Raw genomic sequence first — 14,773 nt, forward strand, 5'->3', positions numbered from 1 at the left:
CCATCGCTTGGGCTGAGGTTTGCAAAACATGGCCAGTGACTGTGGGTGTCGCGTTCACACGCATGATGTGGCCCGGTGGTCAGCGGTGCATTAATGGCACCTGCAGCAGTTGAAATCAATAGGGGCTGTGGGTGCTCAGCATGCCTGGGGGGCAGGCCCAAAGCCCCTCCCATTGGCACCCAAAAACCCAGGGCCCTCTTTGAAAGAGCCAGCCTTGGCTTTCTCCTAGTGCAAAGCTGAGGGGTGAGTGAGCAAGTGAGCCGGCCCATGCTCCCCAGGCCTCCAGCAGGTGGGCGAAGGCAAAATAGCCACCGTCCCCGTCTCGTGCTTGTGCTGTCCCACTCCTGGACTGGCAGGAATCCACCAGTAACCAGCTGAGAGGCTGGAGAGGGAGGCGTGTGGAGGAGTGGGGAGCAGATAGCAGCGCATCCTAGGGGAAGAGGCTTGACGCTGAGCCTGTGATGAACAGATGCTGCTCCCCGGCTTGGGAAGGGGGCTCCCCACGCAGCCTGTCCCAGCTGCCCTGGAGATGCAGGTGCCCTTGGCGGGCTGAGCTGAGGGCAAGTCAAGGGGGAGCCGCTTTTTGTGTCCTGAGGTGTGAGCAGCAAAGCAGGAGTTCAGGAAACCCCCTCCCCTCCCCACCCCACCCCACTGGAGATCTCAGCTTGGGCTGTGGGGAGGGGGCCCATCAATAGGGGCTCAGCCTGCGCCTCCCTTGATATCTGGAAAAAACTGCTCAAAAAGCCCCAAGGGCTGGACTAGCAGGGGGCTGTGGGTGGGGCTGGAGGGTCACTGTCAGAGCTGTGTGTGTGAGGGGAGCCGGGATTCAGGGGCAGCGGCAGCGTTAGCTGTGTGGGGAGCCCCAGAGCGGAATAGCAGGGGGGCTGCGGGTCAGGATGGAGTTGTAGTGTGGGGGAGCTCAGGGCTCAGACAGCAGGGGGAAGGGGGAAGGAGAAATAACTGTTTCTACACTTGCATTGAGCTCCTCTTCCCTGCCAAGCCAGAGCAGTTTGTGGGCTGCTGGCCCTGGTGTTTGTCTCCTCGGCAGGGCACTGTTGTTTCAGGAGAACGCCTGTCGCCATCTCTGGGCCCGCGTGGGCTGCTAGCTTGGGCGGTTTCATTTCGCTCCACTTGCTCTCTGGCTGAATCTCGGCTGAGGGGCAGGAAGCGGCAGCTTGAGGGAGGAGGGGGTGCAAAGCAGCGGCACTACCGGTTGGTAAGTAACCTCATCGCTTCCTCTGAGCAGGGCCAGTTTCGTTCTGACTGCAGGCTGGGCTGAAAGATGCTGCTCTGGTAGCCCGTGCTGCTACCTTGGCCAGTCTGCCAGGAGCTCCAGAGATGGCTCTTTCCCCAGGAGGGATCCCATGCCACCTGCAAGGTAAGCAGCACCCTTTTCAGAGCTTCCCAGAGCCACTGAGGCCATGTGGAAGGTGGTGAGACCTGGCTTGCTCCCTGCGTGCTTTGTCACGGGGGCCAACTGCACAGGATGGGAGCTGGGTCTTTGTTTCTTCATTTCTCCAGATGTTGTAGAGCAGAGAGCAATGGGCTGGGACTCAGGACTCCTGGGTTCTCTCCTGGCTCTGATGCCGACGTACTGAGTGAGCTTGGGAAAGTCGCTAGGACCAAAATGTCCATTAATGTAGGGTGCCCAGCTTGGGCCATGCTCTTCAAAGGAGTTGACGATCCTATTGTTGCTAACGTGATTTACGGGTGTTCAGCCCCTCTGCAAACCGGGCTCTGAGTCCCAGCAGAGTCCTCGCAATCCACCCCCAAAGTGGCTGCTTTGGAGAACTTGGCCTTACCAGCATTTGGCTGACCACTGGAGGGTCTGTCTGTAATGCGATAACTTTTGAACATCTCATCTGATCCAGGCCAAAGTTTCAGGGAATCTTCTCAGCGTCTGTGGGCAGAGCCCAACTGGTCCTCACCAAAATCAGAAGAATGGAAGGAGAAAATTGGGCATCACAGGTGGCTGGCGCCTTTAGATGAGCCAGGCCCAGTGCCCCTGTGCCATGCAGCTGCTCCCAGTTTGGCCGGCTGAGGGAATGGGGCAGCACCTGGGGCTGTGAAGGATCAGGGAAGATCACAGAGAGAGGTGGTCCCTGGCGGAAGCTGTAACAGGTTCGGGTGGAAGGGAGGAAAATCAGCAAGAGGAGTTTGCCGGCTGACCGTCCGAAGCTGGAAAGCCAGGGCTGAAGGCCAGGGAGCAGCAACGGGAGCTGCCTGTGAGGGCTGGAGAGGGCAGAGAGCCAGGGGAACAGTGTCAGGGCCACCGGTGGCTTGTCTGAGATGAGGCTTATGGACTGGGGGGTGAGGGGTGCCCCCCTGGTGGGAACAGGGAACTGTTCACAAGGGGGCACATGGAGCCCCTGGCATCTGGGTAGCAGACCCTGCTGCTGCTGCCCCCTGGGTAATTGGGTGCAGATCAAAGGGCTAGTTGATGGCAGCCATTAGCACCTTCCTGGTAAGTTACAGACTCCCAGCTCCTGTTCACCTTAAGAAGACTGACATTCTAATCTCCCTGGCAGACAGAAAAGAATTCTGAATGGTGAGGAGGGTGACAGAACCCTGAGCTGTGGGGAAGGGGGATTGGGGAGACACACAGAGCCCTTTGTATGCAGGGGGGAGAATGGGGGACAGGCCTTGGGGGACACAGCCCCTGGCATGGGGGAAAGGTGGAATGGGGACACACCCAGCCCCGGGCATAGGGGGCATAGAGGGCATGTGGTGGAGGGGCTATAGAGGGAGAATAGGGCAGTGTGGTATGGGGGAGGGGGAAAGGAGGGCACACACAGAGCCCATGGCAGGAGGGCTCTGTACAGTGTGATCGGATAACAGAAGCTACAAAGCACCCCCCCACACACACACACACACCCGGGGTTTTGGAGTTGCACAGTCAAAGGCCGAGGTCGCAGACATTCATGCCACTGCAGTAGCTGGAGGAGCCATAGCTTAGACCAGCAGAGACATGTTCTCCCCCAGAAGCAAGGAGCTGGAACTCCACATCCCCCACAGCCACCAAGCCACATACCTAAAACCAGCCAGCCAGATCAGAACAAAACACTTCGTGAACAGAGCCAGGTCTGATGTCCGCTCCTGCCACTGGAGGAGCTGGCTGTGTAACCCACGAGGCAGGGTGCAGTGGGTCCTCCTCTGGGCTGGGTCTACGGAGGATGTCTGTCCAGCACCCAGGTGGGGAGCCTGGCTCTCTAGCTCAGCCTGTGGATATGGGTGGAGGCTCCTGGTTCAATCTCTGGTGTTGGCCAAGATGGCGGCTGTCATAGCTGCAGCCCTTCCAAGTTTTCCTGGCGAAGAGAAATCAGCCAGGATGAAATCCCTCTCCACCACTCCATGTGACAGGCCTTGGCGAGCTACACTGCCTTCTGGTGGGAGCGGGAGAAGAGGACTGCACATTGTTTGTTGACAGTTAAATTACAGACCTATAAACCAGCTACATCGTGTAACTGTGGCCTGTCAACCAGCTGTCTTATTTGTGGTGTGTGACAAGCTCAGGCTGAGTCAGCAATCTGTGCATAGAATATCAGGGTTGGAAGGGACTCAGGAGGTATCTAGTCCAACCTCTGCTCAAAGCAGGACCAATCCCCAGACAGATTTTCCCCCCGTTCCCAAAATGGCCCCATTAAGGATTGAACTCACAATCTTGGGTTTAGCAGGCCAATGCTCAAACCATTGAGCTATCCCTCCCACTTTGCAAGCATCCCTGTTTGGGCCAGTCCAGGACTGGATGATCAAACAATTAGCAAGGTGATTCAGCTCGTCAGCTGAGGACAGTTAAGAGAGAGTGGGGAAGGCTGAAAGGAGGGTCCAGAGAAGCCCAGGGTCTCAGAGAGGTGAGATCTCTTCTCCCCGGATCTCCACGTCTGGGGAGAAGCTAATTCAGACACTGTGGTAATAGCAGGGTCATGGTGATCCATCGAGTTTCATGTGAGTGCAGCCAATCGGTTCAGGAAGATGTGTCTACGCAAGAACATTTTCTGTTTGTGATGTAAGCCAAGGTCTGACCAGACAGACAGCTCAAAACTCTGCACCTCCAATGTCTCTTCCGGCAGATGTAGTGAACCTCCCTTTGGGATTGTCTCAGCACCTGAAGTTGCCAAAGCATCTTGTCCCCGATCTTTGTGTATCTGGATGGAATGGACGTAATTGTTGAGGATTTAGCAATTTGGGGCAAAAATGATCAGGCATCACAATAAGAGACTGTGTAGTGATCTGCAGTGACAAAGAAAAGGGCTTCACACTGGACGGGAGCAAACTCCAGGTTGGTCTGAGCAAGATTCCTTACAAAGGACATACAGGGGTGAAGGAGTTTGACTGGATACAAGAAAGGTGGAAGCAATTTCACAAATAGCCCCCAGACAAGGAGGCCTCAAAGACCCCAGGAGAGTCAGGGATCCTCAGGCAACATATCTAAGTAAATGCATCCCTGCCGTGTTACAATGACACTATCTAAAATGGCACTAGGGTGACCAGCAAGGGAAAAGCTTTTGGGAGTGAAAGAAAAAACCTCACAGAGGCACATTTATGGCAAGAGTCGGAGATTAAGCGTGAGCCTGAGGGGCTGTCTACCCAGGGCGTTCGCTCCTGGCAAGCCAGGGAGTGACTACAGAGCCCCAGTTTGCTGAGCAGTAACAGCCTGTGTGGACACTGTTACAATGCACTAACTGTTCTGTAGTGCATGTGGACACACAGCAATGGCCATGTGGGACGTTACTCCATGACAAGCTATTGCTCTGTAGATCTTCACCAGGGCTTGCCATACTCTGATGTCCTGTGTAGACAAGTCCTGAGATCTCCACGCGTTTGAAAACAAGAAGTGGGCATGTGCTCAGAAATCCTCGAGGGTCAGTGCTGGAAGGCTATTAATAGATGTCCAAGAAGAGGCAGAATGATCTTCTCGTGTGTCCTGGGTCAGACCATCTCCCCAGACCCTATTCTGGACATCTCCACTGGTGTGTCATCAGCAGGCTGCACACATTTGTGGTGGTTATTTTTGGCTTTGGAGGGTAAGATGTAACCATAGTCACTGCTATCCATGGATACCAGCCGCTGCCATGTGACAAGGGAATTAATGTATTTCCATGCCATGTGACTGGCAGCAGGGCATGAAGAAAGGGTTGAGATTGATACAATGGTTTAGGGGATTGAGATCCATTAAAATCAGTGTGTCTAAGTCCCCTAGACTGCTTTGAAAATCTCACCCCAGTCTCTCTTACCAGCACCCCAGGTGTTATCCTCTTGTTTCCCCCTTCATGAGCCACCTGTAAAGGGGCATGGGGAATTCAGCTGCTGGCCAGACTGCCGAGAATGAAAAGCAGGGGTTAGCTGGTGCTGGCTGCGATGTGGACGGCATCTCACAGGGTGCTTTGGGGAGACCCCAATTTCTTTCACGTGGGCCACTGATCAGCCTCCCCCTCTCTGCCAGCTTGTTTGATTGGGTGTTGCCTTTTCAGACAGCATCACCGCCTTGCTGGGGTCAAAGGAAATCATCCTGGTGAAGCCTGTCCAGCTGCAGGTCAAATCCAAGTATGAAGACGACATCTTGGTACGTTCTGGTAACTCAGGAATTTCATCCCATTGTTCTGGGTCTGAGCCTAGAATTCCCAGGCTTGGGTCTCTGACATATGCTGGACGTGCAGATGGGCGGCAGCTCTGCAGGTTAATTACGTGCCCACAGATTTGTTCTGATGTCATGTACCACTCATAAATTTTACCCTCTAAGGTAAAAATGTCCAAGCAGGGGGTTAGAATGGAAACACTTATGCACCCTGAACTCCTGCTCCAGTGTTCGTAGGGTGTATAAATGCACAGCACTTACCCTCTCGATAATCACAGCCGTGACTCTGATTCCCCCCCCGTGCAGGTTTTAACCCCCTGGAGGGCGTATGTGCTGCAGGTGCTGCTCCCGGGCAGGGTAAGTGCCTTCTCCGCGCGGGACCCAAGTTTGGGGGCTGACGTGAGCTGCACTTTTCCCAGGGGCATTAAGCTTTTCATGTACCTGGCATACGACCTTTAAAAGCAAAATGGATGGAAGGAGATCTCTAGTGTGGGGGGAGGGGGAAGACAGGTAACCTCTTCCAAAGCTAGGAAACTGCCCAGGTACTAATTTTCCACGCTACAGCCCAGCCAGCATTCAATGCCACAGGCCGAGTGTGGTGAGACGGCACCTGGAACATGCAGTCAGTGTCTAGTCCAAACTCCCTCCCCCCGGGGCTGAGCTTTGTTAGGAGTAACACAACATAAGCCTTGGTCTAAGCTGGGCTGTTCCTAGCAATTCCCTGCAGAACCCTTTCAGTCTCGGACCCAGGTCCCTGTGCTGAGTCCCTCGCCCCTCCCAGCGCCCGGCTGAATGGCCACGTGGAGCCCCGCTCTGGCGCGTTAGGCAGGGCTCTCGCCACTGGTGCTGGGGAGGGTGGGAGGGTCAGTAGCACCGCAGGTATATTACGCAAACTTGTTGTAGCTTAACTTGCTGTTTCCTCTCCCCACCCACTCCCCTCTTTGTGTTGTCCACCTGCCCTCTGGGCCTTGGGCATGACTCTTCGGACTCTCCTCTTCACTCCTTTCCCCTCTGGCGTTTTCTCTCCTCCATCGCAGGCTCTTCCCTGGCCCTTGTAGCCCTTGCTCAGGGTGGCACACATCCCTTCTCTGGGCTGAGCAGAGTCCAAGGCCAGAAGGGACCACTGTGATCATCTGGTCTGACCTGCTGGACAGCCCAGGCCAGAGACCTGCCCACCATAATCCCCAGAGCAGAGCTTTCAGAGAAACATCCCATCTTGGTCCGCCATGGCCCTTGAAGAGTTGTCGCCATGGTTAATTACCCTTCCTGTTATGCATTTACACCTTCCTTCCAGTCTGAATTTGTCTGGCTTCCATCCCGTGGCTCCTATGAGACCTGTCTCTGCTAGATAGAAAAGCCCGTTATAAGCTAAACAGGGTATGTCGCCTGTGATGGCAGGGCGCTGGAGGCCTTTCCCATCCTACGGATGTATGATCCCTAGGGAGATAGTCCCCGGTCCCTAGCCCAGCTAGCGAGTGTTCTTATTTAGCTCCTGTCCATGCTGCCAGCCTTGGGTTCCAATCCTGGGCCTGTGTTGGGGATCGCCGCTCCCCCTCGTTGCTCTGTCTCCTTGTGGCTAGAGCGCCAGAGCCTCTCACCCTCTAGCAGTGGATGAGAGCGAACAGGTGCCAATGTGAATTTGCTGTCACCCTTCAAAGGCACGGGCATTATCAGCCCCATTACAGAGTCTCAGAAATGTGGAGCTGGAAGTGAAACCTAGACGAGCCCAGTCCCGATAGGGGTTTGTCCAGCTTGTTCTCAAAACCATCTAGTGACGGAGATTCCACAACCTTCCTTGGAAGCCTGTTCCAGAACTAAACTACCCTTAGACTTGCACAGTTTTTCCTAATATCTGATCTACATTTCCCTTGCTGCAGATTAAGCCTACTGCATCTTGTCAGTGGCCACAGAGAACAGTTGATCACCAGGCCCTGAACATAGCTGATGACTGTTCTCAGATCCCCGGGCCTCAGTTGTTTCTTCCCAGAACTAAACATGCCCTGTTTATTTAACCTTTCCTCACAGGTCAGGTTTTCTATTTTTGGGGGGTCATTTTTGTTGCTCTCTTCTGGCCTCTCCAATTTGTCCACATCGTTCTAAGGTGCGGTGCCCAGAACTGGACACAGGACTCCAGCTGGACCTCACCAGCGCTGCGTAGCGCGGGACAGTTACCTCCCGTGTCCCATACAACACTGCTGTTAATACAGCCCAGCACGGCTTTCGCAGCTGCAGCACACTGCTGGCTCATATTCCATTTGTGAGCCACTAGAACCCCCAGATCCTTCTGCACTACGGCCCCCCAGCCAGTCCTCCCCAGTCTGTAGTTGTGCCTTTTGATTTGCCCTTGTCTGTCTTGCATTTCATCTTACTGATTTCACGCCAATTCTCCATCTTGTCAAGGTCATTTTGAATTCGAATCCTGTCCTCCAGAGTGCGTGTAACCCCTCCCAGCTTGGTGTCATCTGCTCATGTGAAAAGCTGATTCTCCACTCTGCTATCCAAGTCATTGATGAAAATACTGACTAGTGCCAGCCCCCAGACCAGCCCCGTGGGACCCCACTAGAGACGTTATGAGTGGTCACGGGAAGCTGGTAGCAAGAGTTATTGTGTCAAAGGGCTTTGGCCTGGGCTTGTTGAAGCTGGGAGCTTCGCACAAGCCCGTTACCTGTGTAGCCAGGCCGGCTTCTCAGAAAAGCCCCCAAGGGCTGAGCCTTGCCCAGGAGCACAGGTGACATCGCTGATCTTGCAATGCATTGTGGGCTGGAAAAATTTCACCCTCATTGCTCAGCTGGGCCAAACCCACACTCAAGCCTGCTCCTGGCCCCCCGGGAACACCCTTCATCCCTCGCCCCTTCCCAGAACCAGCACCCCCCCGTCCCTCCCATAAACTCCAGCCCCTTGCAGAGCCCAGGACATGGCGTAGAGCTGACTGCTCCAGGACTTGCCTGCCATTCCTGAGCTCTGCTGCGTCAGTCCCGAGGGCAAGTTCCCAGTAGGAAAGTCCAAGGATTTAGACCCCGGCCTCGCCCTTTCAGCCGTACTTGGCTGAGCCATTACAAACGTTGACTCTATCTCCCCTTGTAAGTATTCTCACACTTCTTATCAAACTGTCTGTACTGGGCTAGCTTGATTATCACTTCAAAATTTTTTTTCTCTTACTTAATTGGCCTCTCAGAGTTGGTAAGACAACTTCCACCTGTTCATGCTCTCGGTATGTGTGTATATATATCTCCTCAATATATGGTCCACTCTATATGCATCCGAAGAAGTGGGCTGTAGTCCACGAAAGCTTATGCTCTAATAAATGTGTTAGTCTCTAAGGTGCCACAAGTACTCCTGTTCTTTTTGAGGATACAGACTAACACGGCTGCTACCCTGAAACCTAGCACAATAAGTGTTTCCCAGTGAAAGCTCCATGGAGCCCCCAGCATCCTTCCAGCTAAAAGGGAGGAGCGGGGCAGCAGGGGAAGCTGCTCTAGGCCTCACATGGAGATGGTCACTCTCCTTGTCAGCCTGACAAATGCTAACAGTCAGGCAGTGAGCAACTCGGCTCGGTTAGCTGTCTGTCAAGCGAAATAGCCCAAGGAGGAAGTGCCTGCGGAGCGGCAGCTGGGTTTAAACAAGGGGCCCTGGCCAGGTGGTGCATCTGTGAGCACTCAGGGTAAACTCCTATGTGCAGGGGGCGTGCAAACACGACCCCTGTGTCCACATGGACGGGAGCTGGGGCCAGGTGCCTGGAGCACAACGCACACAGAGAGGCCTGGGGAGCGTTGTGTGTGGGGAGGGGCTGAAGAAGGGTTTGTCTCGAGTTTCTTTTTTAAACTTTCCAATTTCCCACACTCCCACTGAAATCGCCATCGCCTTGCCCCGCAGAGGAAGCGTAGCAGGGAGCACAATGGAAAGCAAATCGCTGCAGCCTGCGCGATAGCTCTGAGCGGTGTGAACCACCCTGGGCAGCTCCCTGGCCAGTGACAGGAAACGCCGTTCGCTCTGTCTCCGCTATCAAAGTGTGTGTGAGGGCGGAGAGCTGCTCCTGGCCGGTGTGTGCTCTGGGGGCGCCTTTCCATCGTCTCTGGCCCTCTCGCTGTGATGGGGCACAAAGGCCGGGGAGGGGGTGGGGGAGCACTGGCTGGCTGGGGGAGCAGAAGGGGCTCCGCATTGTTGGGATGTCCCAGAGGAAGGTGGGGCATGGACACTAACACCCAGGGGTGTGGTGCACCCACCATGCCCATCAGCTGCAGCTGGATTGGTGAGTGCCTCTGCATGAGAGACTGGCTCCGTGCTGTCTGGGGGAGGGGAGCGCAGGCTGGGACTTACATGTTCAGTCTGAGGTGACTGGGAGGCTTGGGCTGGGGGGGTCAGGCTGGGGTTGGGAGTCGGGGGGGGGTCCAATCGGGGAAGCGGGCTGGTGCTGGGATGGATTTAGGGCTGGGCGGGAGGACAGCTCAGCCTGGATACCTCATGTCCCGCTGCTGGCCGGGGCAGGCCTGGGCTGGGCTCCGGCCGGTCGGGCAGCAGGGGTGCTGTGCCACACTTGGCCCCCGGCGGCCTGTGGGGGCTGGGCAGGGGGCTGGCCATGGTCTGACCCTTTTCTCCTCAGGTGTGGAGCAGCTTCAGCTTCCTGGAGGTGAGAGAGATCAGGATCCAGGAGCCCAGCCTGGTGAGTGCAGCCAAGAGCCACCCCTCAGAACCCCAGTGACAGCCCATCCACCCCCCTTGAGACAACCCATCCACCCCCCTTGAGACAGCCCATCCACCCCTCTGTCAGGACAGCCCATCCACCCCCCTTGAGACAACCCATCCACCCCTCTGTCAGGACAGCCCATCCACCCCCCTTGAGACAGCCCATCCACCCTTCTGTCAGGACAGCCCATCCACCCCCCTTGAGACAGCCCATCCACCCTTCTGTCAGGACAGCCCATCCACCCCCCTTGAGACAGCCCATCCACCCCTCTGTCAGGACAGCCCATCCACCCCTCTGTCAGGACAGCCCTCCCCCATCCACCCTATTGGGACACCCACCCCCACTGGGACAGCCCCAGGATACTCTCCTGCAGCCAATCCTGTTGGAACCGCCCCCATCCATCCTTATGGGGACATCCCCAGAGACCCTGGCCTGGCAGGGACCTCCTGGGGAAGCCCCAAGCCTGGGCAGGTGGGAGGTGCTGCTGCAGAGGGGGAGCTCTGGAGCTGGCTGGGTGCCCTCCCCATGGGAGGGAGCTGAATCGGCGCAGGCCAGCCCCTCCCCTGCAGTCCCAGCGTGCTGTGAGTTGAGTAGTGCCCCAGAGCCAGGGATGGGAAGGTGCAAACATCCATCCCGATAGAGCGTTCTCCCCACTGCTGCAAAAGGAGCCAGTCCCTGCCCACGAGCAGCCCTTGGAAGCCTAGCCTGCTTTCAGTGCTGGGGAGGCAGGACCCCATGGTGCCAGGTGCTGGACAAATGCAGAACACAGAGACAGCAGTGCTGGGGTGGGCTTGGGGTCTCTTGCCAACTGTGACGCCGTGGGTAGTCTCCTGCCTCTCTGTGACTCTGTTGTGGTGTCATTTACTGAGCTCTAAGATCTAGGCTAAATGTTCATTCCTATTTATTGGCTGGCAAACGAAGCCCCTTACTGAAATGCTGTCCTTATATTTCCCAGTACTGTTGCCTCTAGGAGCCGGGGTACAGCCAACTAAATCTAGACTCTCTCCAAACAGACCTGCGAGGGAGAGGGCTGGCTTTGTTTGCCTCGAGTGAGTGACGCTACTTTCCAGTGGGACTGGAAAAGCTGCAGCTCCATTTGTACCTCTGGCCTGGGCTACACTGGCAATTCACAGCGCTGCACTTGCTGCGCTCAGGGGTGTGAAAAAACACCCCCCCCCCTGAGTGCAGCGCTGTAAAGCACCAGTGTAATCAGCGCCTGCAGCGCTGCGAGCTATTCCCCTCGGAGAGGTGGAGTACGTACAGCGCTGCGAGCTATTCCCCTCGGAGAGGCGGAGTACGTACGGCGCTGCGAGCTATTCCCCTCGGAGAGGTGGAGCACGTACGGCGCTGCGAGCTATTCCCCTCGGAGAGGTGGAGCACGTACGGCGCTGCGAGCTATTCCCCTCGGAGAGGTGGAGCACGTACGGCGCTGCGAGCTATTCCCCTCGGAGAGGTGGAGTACGTACGGCGCTGCGAGCTATTCCCCTCGGAGAGGTGGAGTACGTACGGCGCTGCGAGCTATTCCCCTCGGAGAGGCGGAGTACGTACGGCGCTGCGAGCTATTCCCCTCGGAGAGGTGGAGTACGTACAGCGCTGCGAGCTATTCCCCTCGGAGAGGCGGAGTACATGCAGCGCTGCGAGCTATTCCCCTCGGAGAGGTGGAGTACTTGCAGCGCTGAGAGAGAGCTCTCGCAGTGCTGGCGGTGCGACTACACTCGCGCTTCACAGCGCTGCCGCGGCAGCGCTCTGAATCCACAAGTGTAGCCAAGGCCTCTGACTTCTGTAGAACAAAAGGGGTTTGTGCATGTTGCAGGTCATGGCAGGAAAATAAGAGAATTCACGTCATTATCTTTTCTCGTGTCCACAGCCTCTTCTGCATTTCAGGGCCTTGGTGTGTACCAAGTGCGTCTAGATTACCCAGGCCAATACACATTTAGCTGGAGGGTGCGTTAAAACCTCTTACAGAGGAGATTATGTATCTGGCAAACCTGAACGTTGCCTGACCTGTAAAACACATTTCTGAATACTTTGAATGAAGCCCTCATCAGAGCGCAGCTGCTGTTAGCCAGCAGTTTGCTATTTGTATAATTGATGTAGATGTTGCTGTGGCCAGGGCCATCCCTAGGCATACACCGCGTATGCAGCTGCGTAGGGGACCATGACATTTGGGGCACCAAATTGCCCCAAATTTCATGGTGTCCTAGGCAGCTGCGTGCTGCATACGCGGCAGCCCCAGCCCCCATGACCAGCCCTATCCCTCGACCGGCCCCCCTTGCAAGGGGCAGGGCTGCCCCGAACAACTCCCTCCGCCCTGCCTCTGACCCTTCCCCCCTGCTCCGCCCCTGGCCTGCCCCCATTCCACCTCTTCCCCCAGCGACCCCGCACTCACCGGCAGCGGCGGGAAGTGGAGCCACACGGCCCCAGCCCGCTCTGCTCCGCCACCTCCCAGCCGTGGTGCTCCGCTTCCCGCCGCCGGTGAGTGCGTGGAAAGGATCGCCCCCCGTACTCACTGGCGGCAGGAAGCGGAGCCACACGGCCCCAGCCCGCTCCGCTTCCCTTGCCCCATGTCCCCTCCCCCGAGTGCCCCTGCCCCATGTCGCTTGGGTTGGGGAAAGGACCGCCCCAGCTCTCACCGGCGGCGGGAAGCGGAGCGCTGTGGCTGGGAGCTGGTGGAGTAGAGCGGGCTGGGGCCGGGCTGCTCCGCTTCCCACCGCTGCTGGTGAGTGTGGGGGGAATCCCTTCCCCCAGGCCCCCTCCCCCGAGTGACACGGCTGGGGCCAGGGCGAGGGAAGTGGAGCGGGCTGCTCCCGGCCCCCTGCTAATCCCCTGGGCCACTTTGGGCTGTGGGGCCCCCAAAAGTGCCCCCCACAGCTCCTGCCTCCCAGATTGGGGGGGGGCTGGGGCCCCACACAGCCCGCTATGGGGGGGCTGCGTAGGGCACCCAAATGGCTAGGGATGGCCCTGGCTGTGCCTGTGGATAACCATAGTTTAGAAGTTGCTGCTGTTTGAAGGCAGTCCCTTCAGCAATCAGGTTATGTGTTTCACTAGAACCTTGTTTGTGGAGTGGGAAATGGAAAGTCTATTACAAGAATCACACTTATTATTAACAAAGACATTGCTAGAGAGGATTTGCAAAGGACAGTAACAAGAGTAAAAGAAGGACGGACTTGGATGGACTGGAAATGTATATTAGAACTAGAAGAGGTACGTTAGTCAAACACAAGTTATTGGACTCGGTCAGGAGTAAATGGGTGACATTTTGTGGCCTGTAACACAAGGGGTCAAACTAGTTGATCTAATAGTCCTGTCGGGCTTAGAAAACGAAGAATTTACTGGACAAAATTCAGGTGCAATCTCAGAGTTCAAAGGCTCTGAACCCTCTGCTATTGGCCTATTGCCCCTGGTGACCCCCCAGAGAAATAGCAATTGATTTGTCTTACAAAGCTATTGTAAGAATTTGCCAGGTGTAAAATACTCGTCATGCTTGCCATGATGACATGTGAAGAACAAATATTGTAGTCATCTGTCAGAAATGTGTGTCCTCAGAGCAGCTACACTTTGGCAAGGCTGGCCTAGGAGAATTGTGCTTTTCCAGATTAAATGCAAAGTATTCCTTTTTCATGTAGCTAATAATCATCTGAAACAGATTCGCTACAGGAAGTCTGGCTTGGGCAATTTGCTCCTGGCTTCCTGGGGTTAAATTTTCCAGGGGATTCTCCAGGCACTTCCCCTGCCTTGGGGGTTTGCTCCTGTGGGTGAGGGGCTGGAGCTGCAGCAGCAAGAGGTGAATTTATTTGATTTAGTGCAGTCTTGTAAAATCCTCCTGCCCTGCGGGGCCAGTGAGTTATTTTGATGGGCCAATAAAGCCTGATTAATTGCTTTCTTTATTATCGTTGCAAGGGATGGGGCAGAATGAGAAGATTTTTATGCCTGGATTTGTATGTTTTCATGAGAAATTTGCCAGACTGCTGTAGCATAAGGATGATTTAGTTGTTTATTTCCTGATGATACGGCTACTAGTTTATTTCTGAAAGTTTATTATGGAGACTGAGTTGAGTTCTCCACTGAAAGCCAGGATTCAGCCAGTTTGTTATGTATGAAAAATCCTCGTCAAAATTACAGCACTGGCTCGTTGAGAATGGAATTAATTTTCTCAGAATTTAGTGAATCCATTAATTAGGTCAGGAGTTAAAATGTAATCTAAAAATGGATCCTTTCATAAATGTGGCACCCTGTACCTGACCTTTTTCTTTAACCCGAATGCTCTTGGTAACAGGCTAATACTGACTGCAGGTAGTGATGCCAAGAGAGGGAAAATCAAATCAGATGTGTCTTAAAATCAATTTTATCTGGAACCACAAACCAATAGTTATTGTAAGGTGTCACAGCAAGGCAGAGTTAAGGTTGTTTGGGTGCCACAATTGCACATTTCCATCCCTTATCTGGTTTGCATTTCTTTAAGTTTAGCCTTAACTTTGGGTTTCCTGGGTTTATAATACTTTGGTTTTGGCGCA

The 14,773-nt window shown here is 55.1% G+C and overlaps 1 protein-coding gene across 1 annotated transcript in view; it reads left to right on the forward strand.

Annotated features, from left to right (window-relative positions):
• Positions 1-1,312: 1,312 nt before the first annotated feature.
• Positions 1,313-14,773, forward strand: part of CARMIL2 (capping protein regulator and myosin 1 linker 2) — a 138,205-nt gene continuing 124,744 nt past the window's right edge. The window contains 4 exon segments of the mRNA XM_054048586.1: positions 1,313-1,378; positions 5,472-5,563; positions 5,882-5,932; positions 10,176-10,235. Coding sequence (XP_053904561.1) covers positions 1,339-1,378; positions 5,472-5,563; positions 5,882-5,932; positions 10,176-10,235 — 243 coding nt within the window. The 5' untranslated portion in view covers positions 1,313-1,338.

This window comes from Malaclemys terrapin, chromosome 14 (assembly GCF_027887155.1).
Source record: "Malaclemys terrapin pileata isolate rMalTer1 chromosome 14, rMalTer1.hap1, whole genome shotgun sequence".
NCBI lineage: Eukaryota > Metazoa > Chordata > Testudines > Emydidae > Malaclemys > Malaclemys terrapin.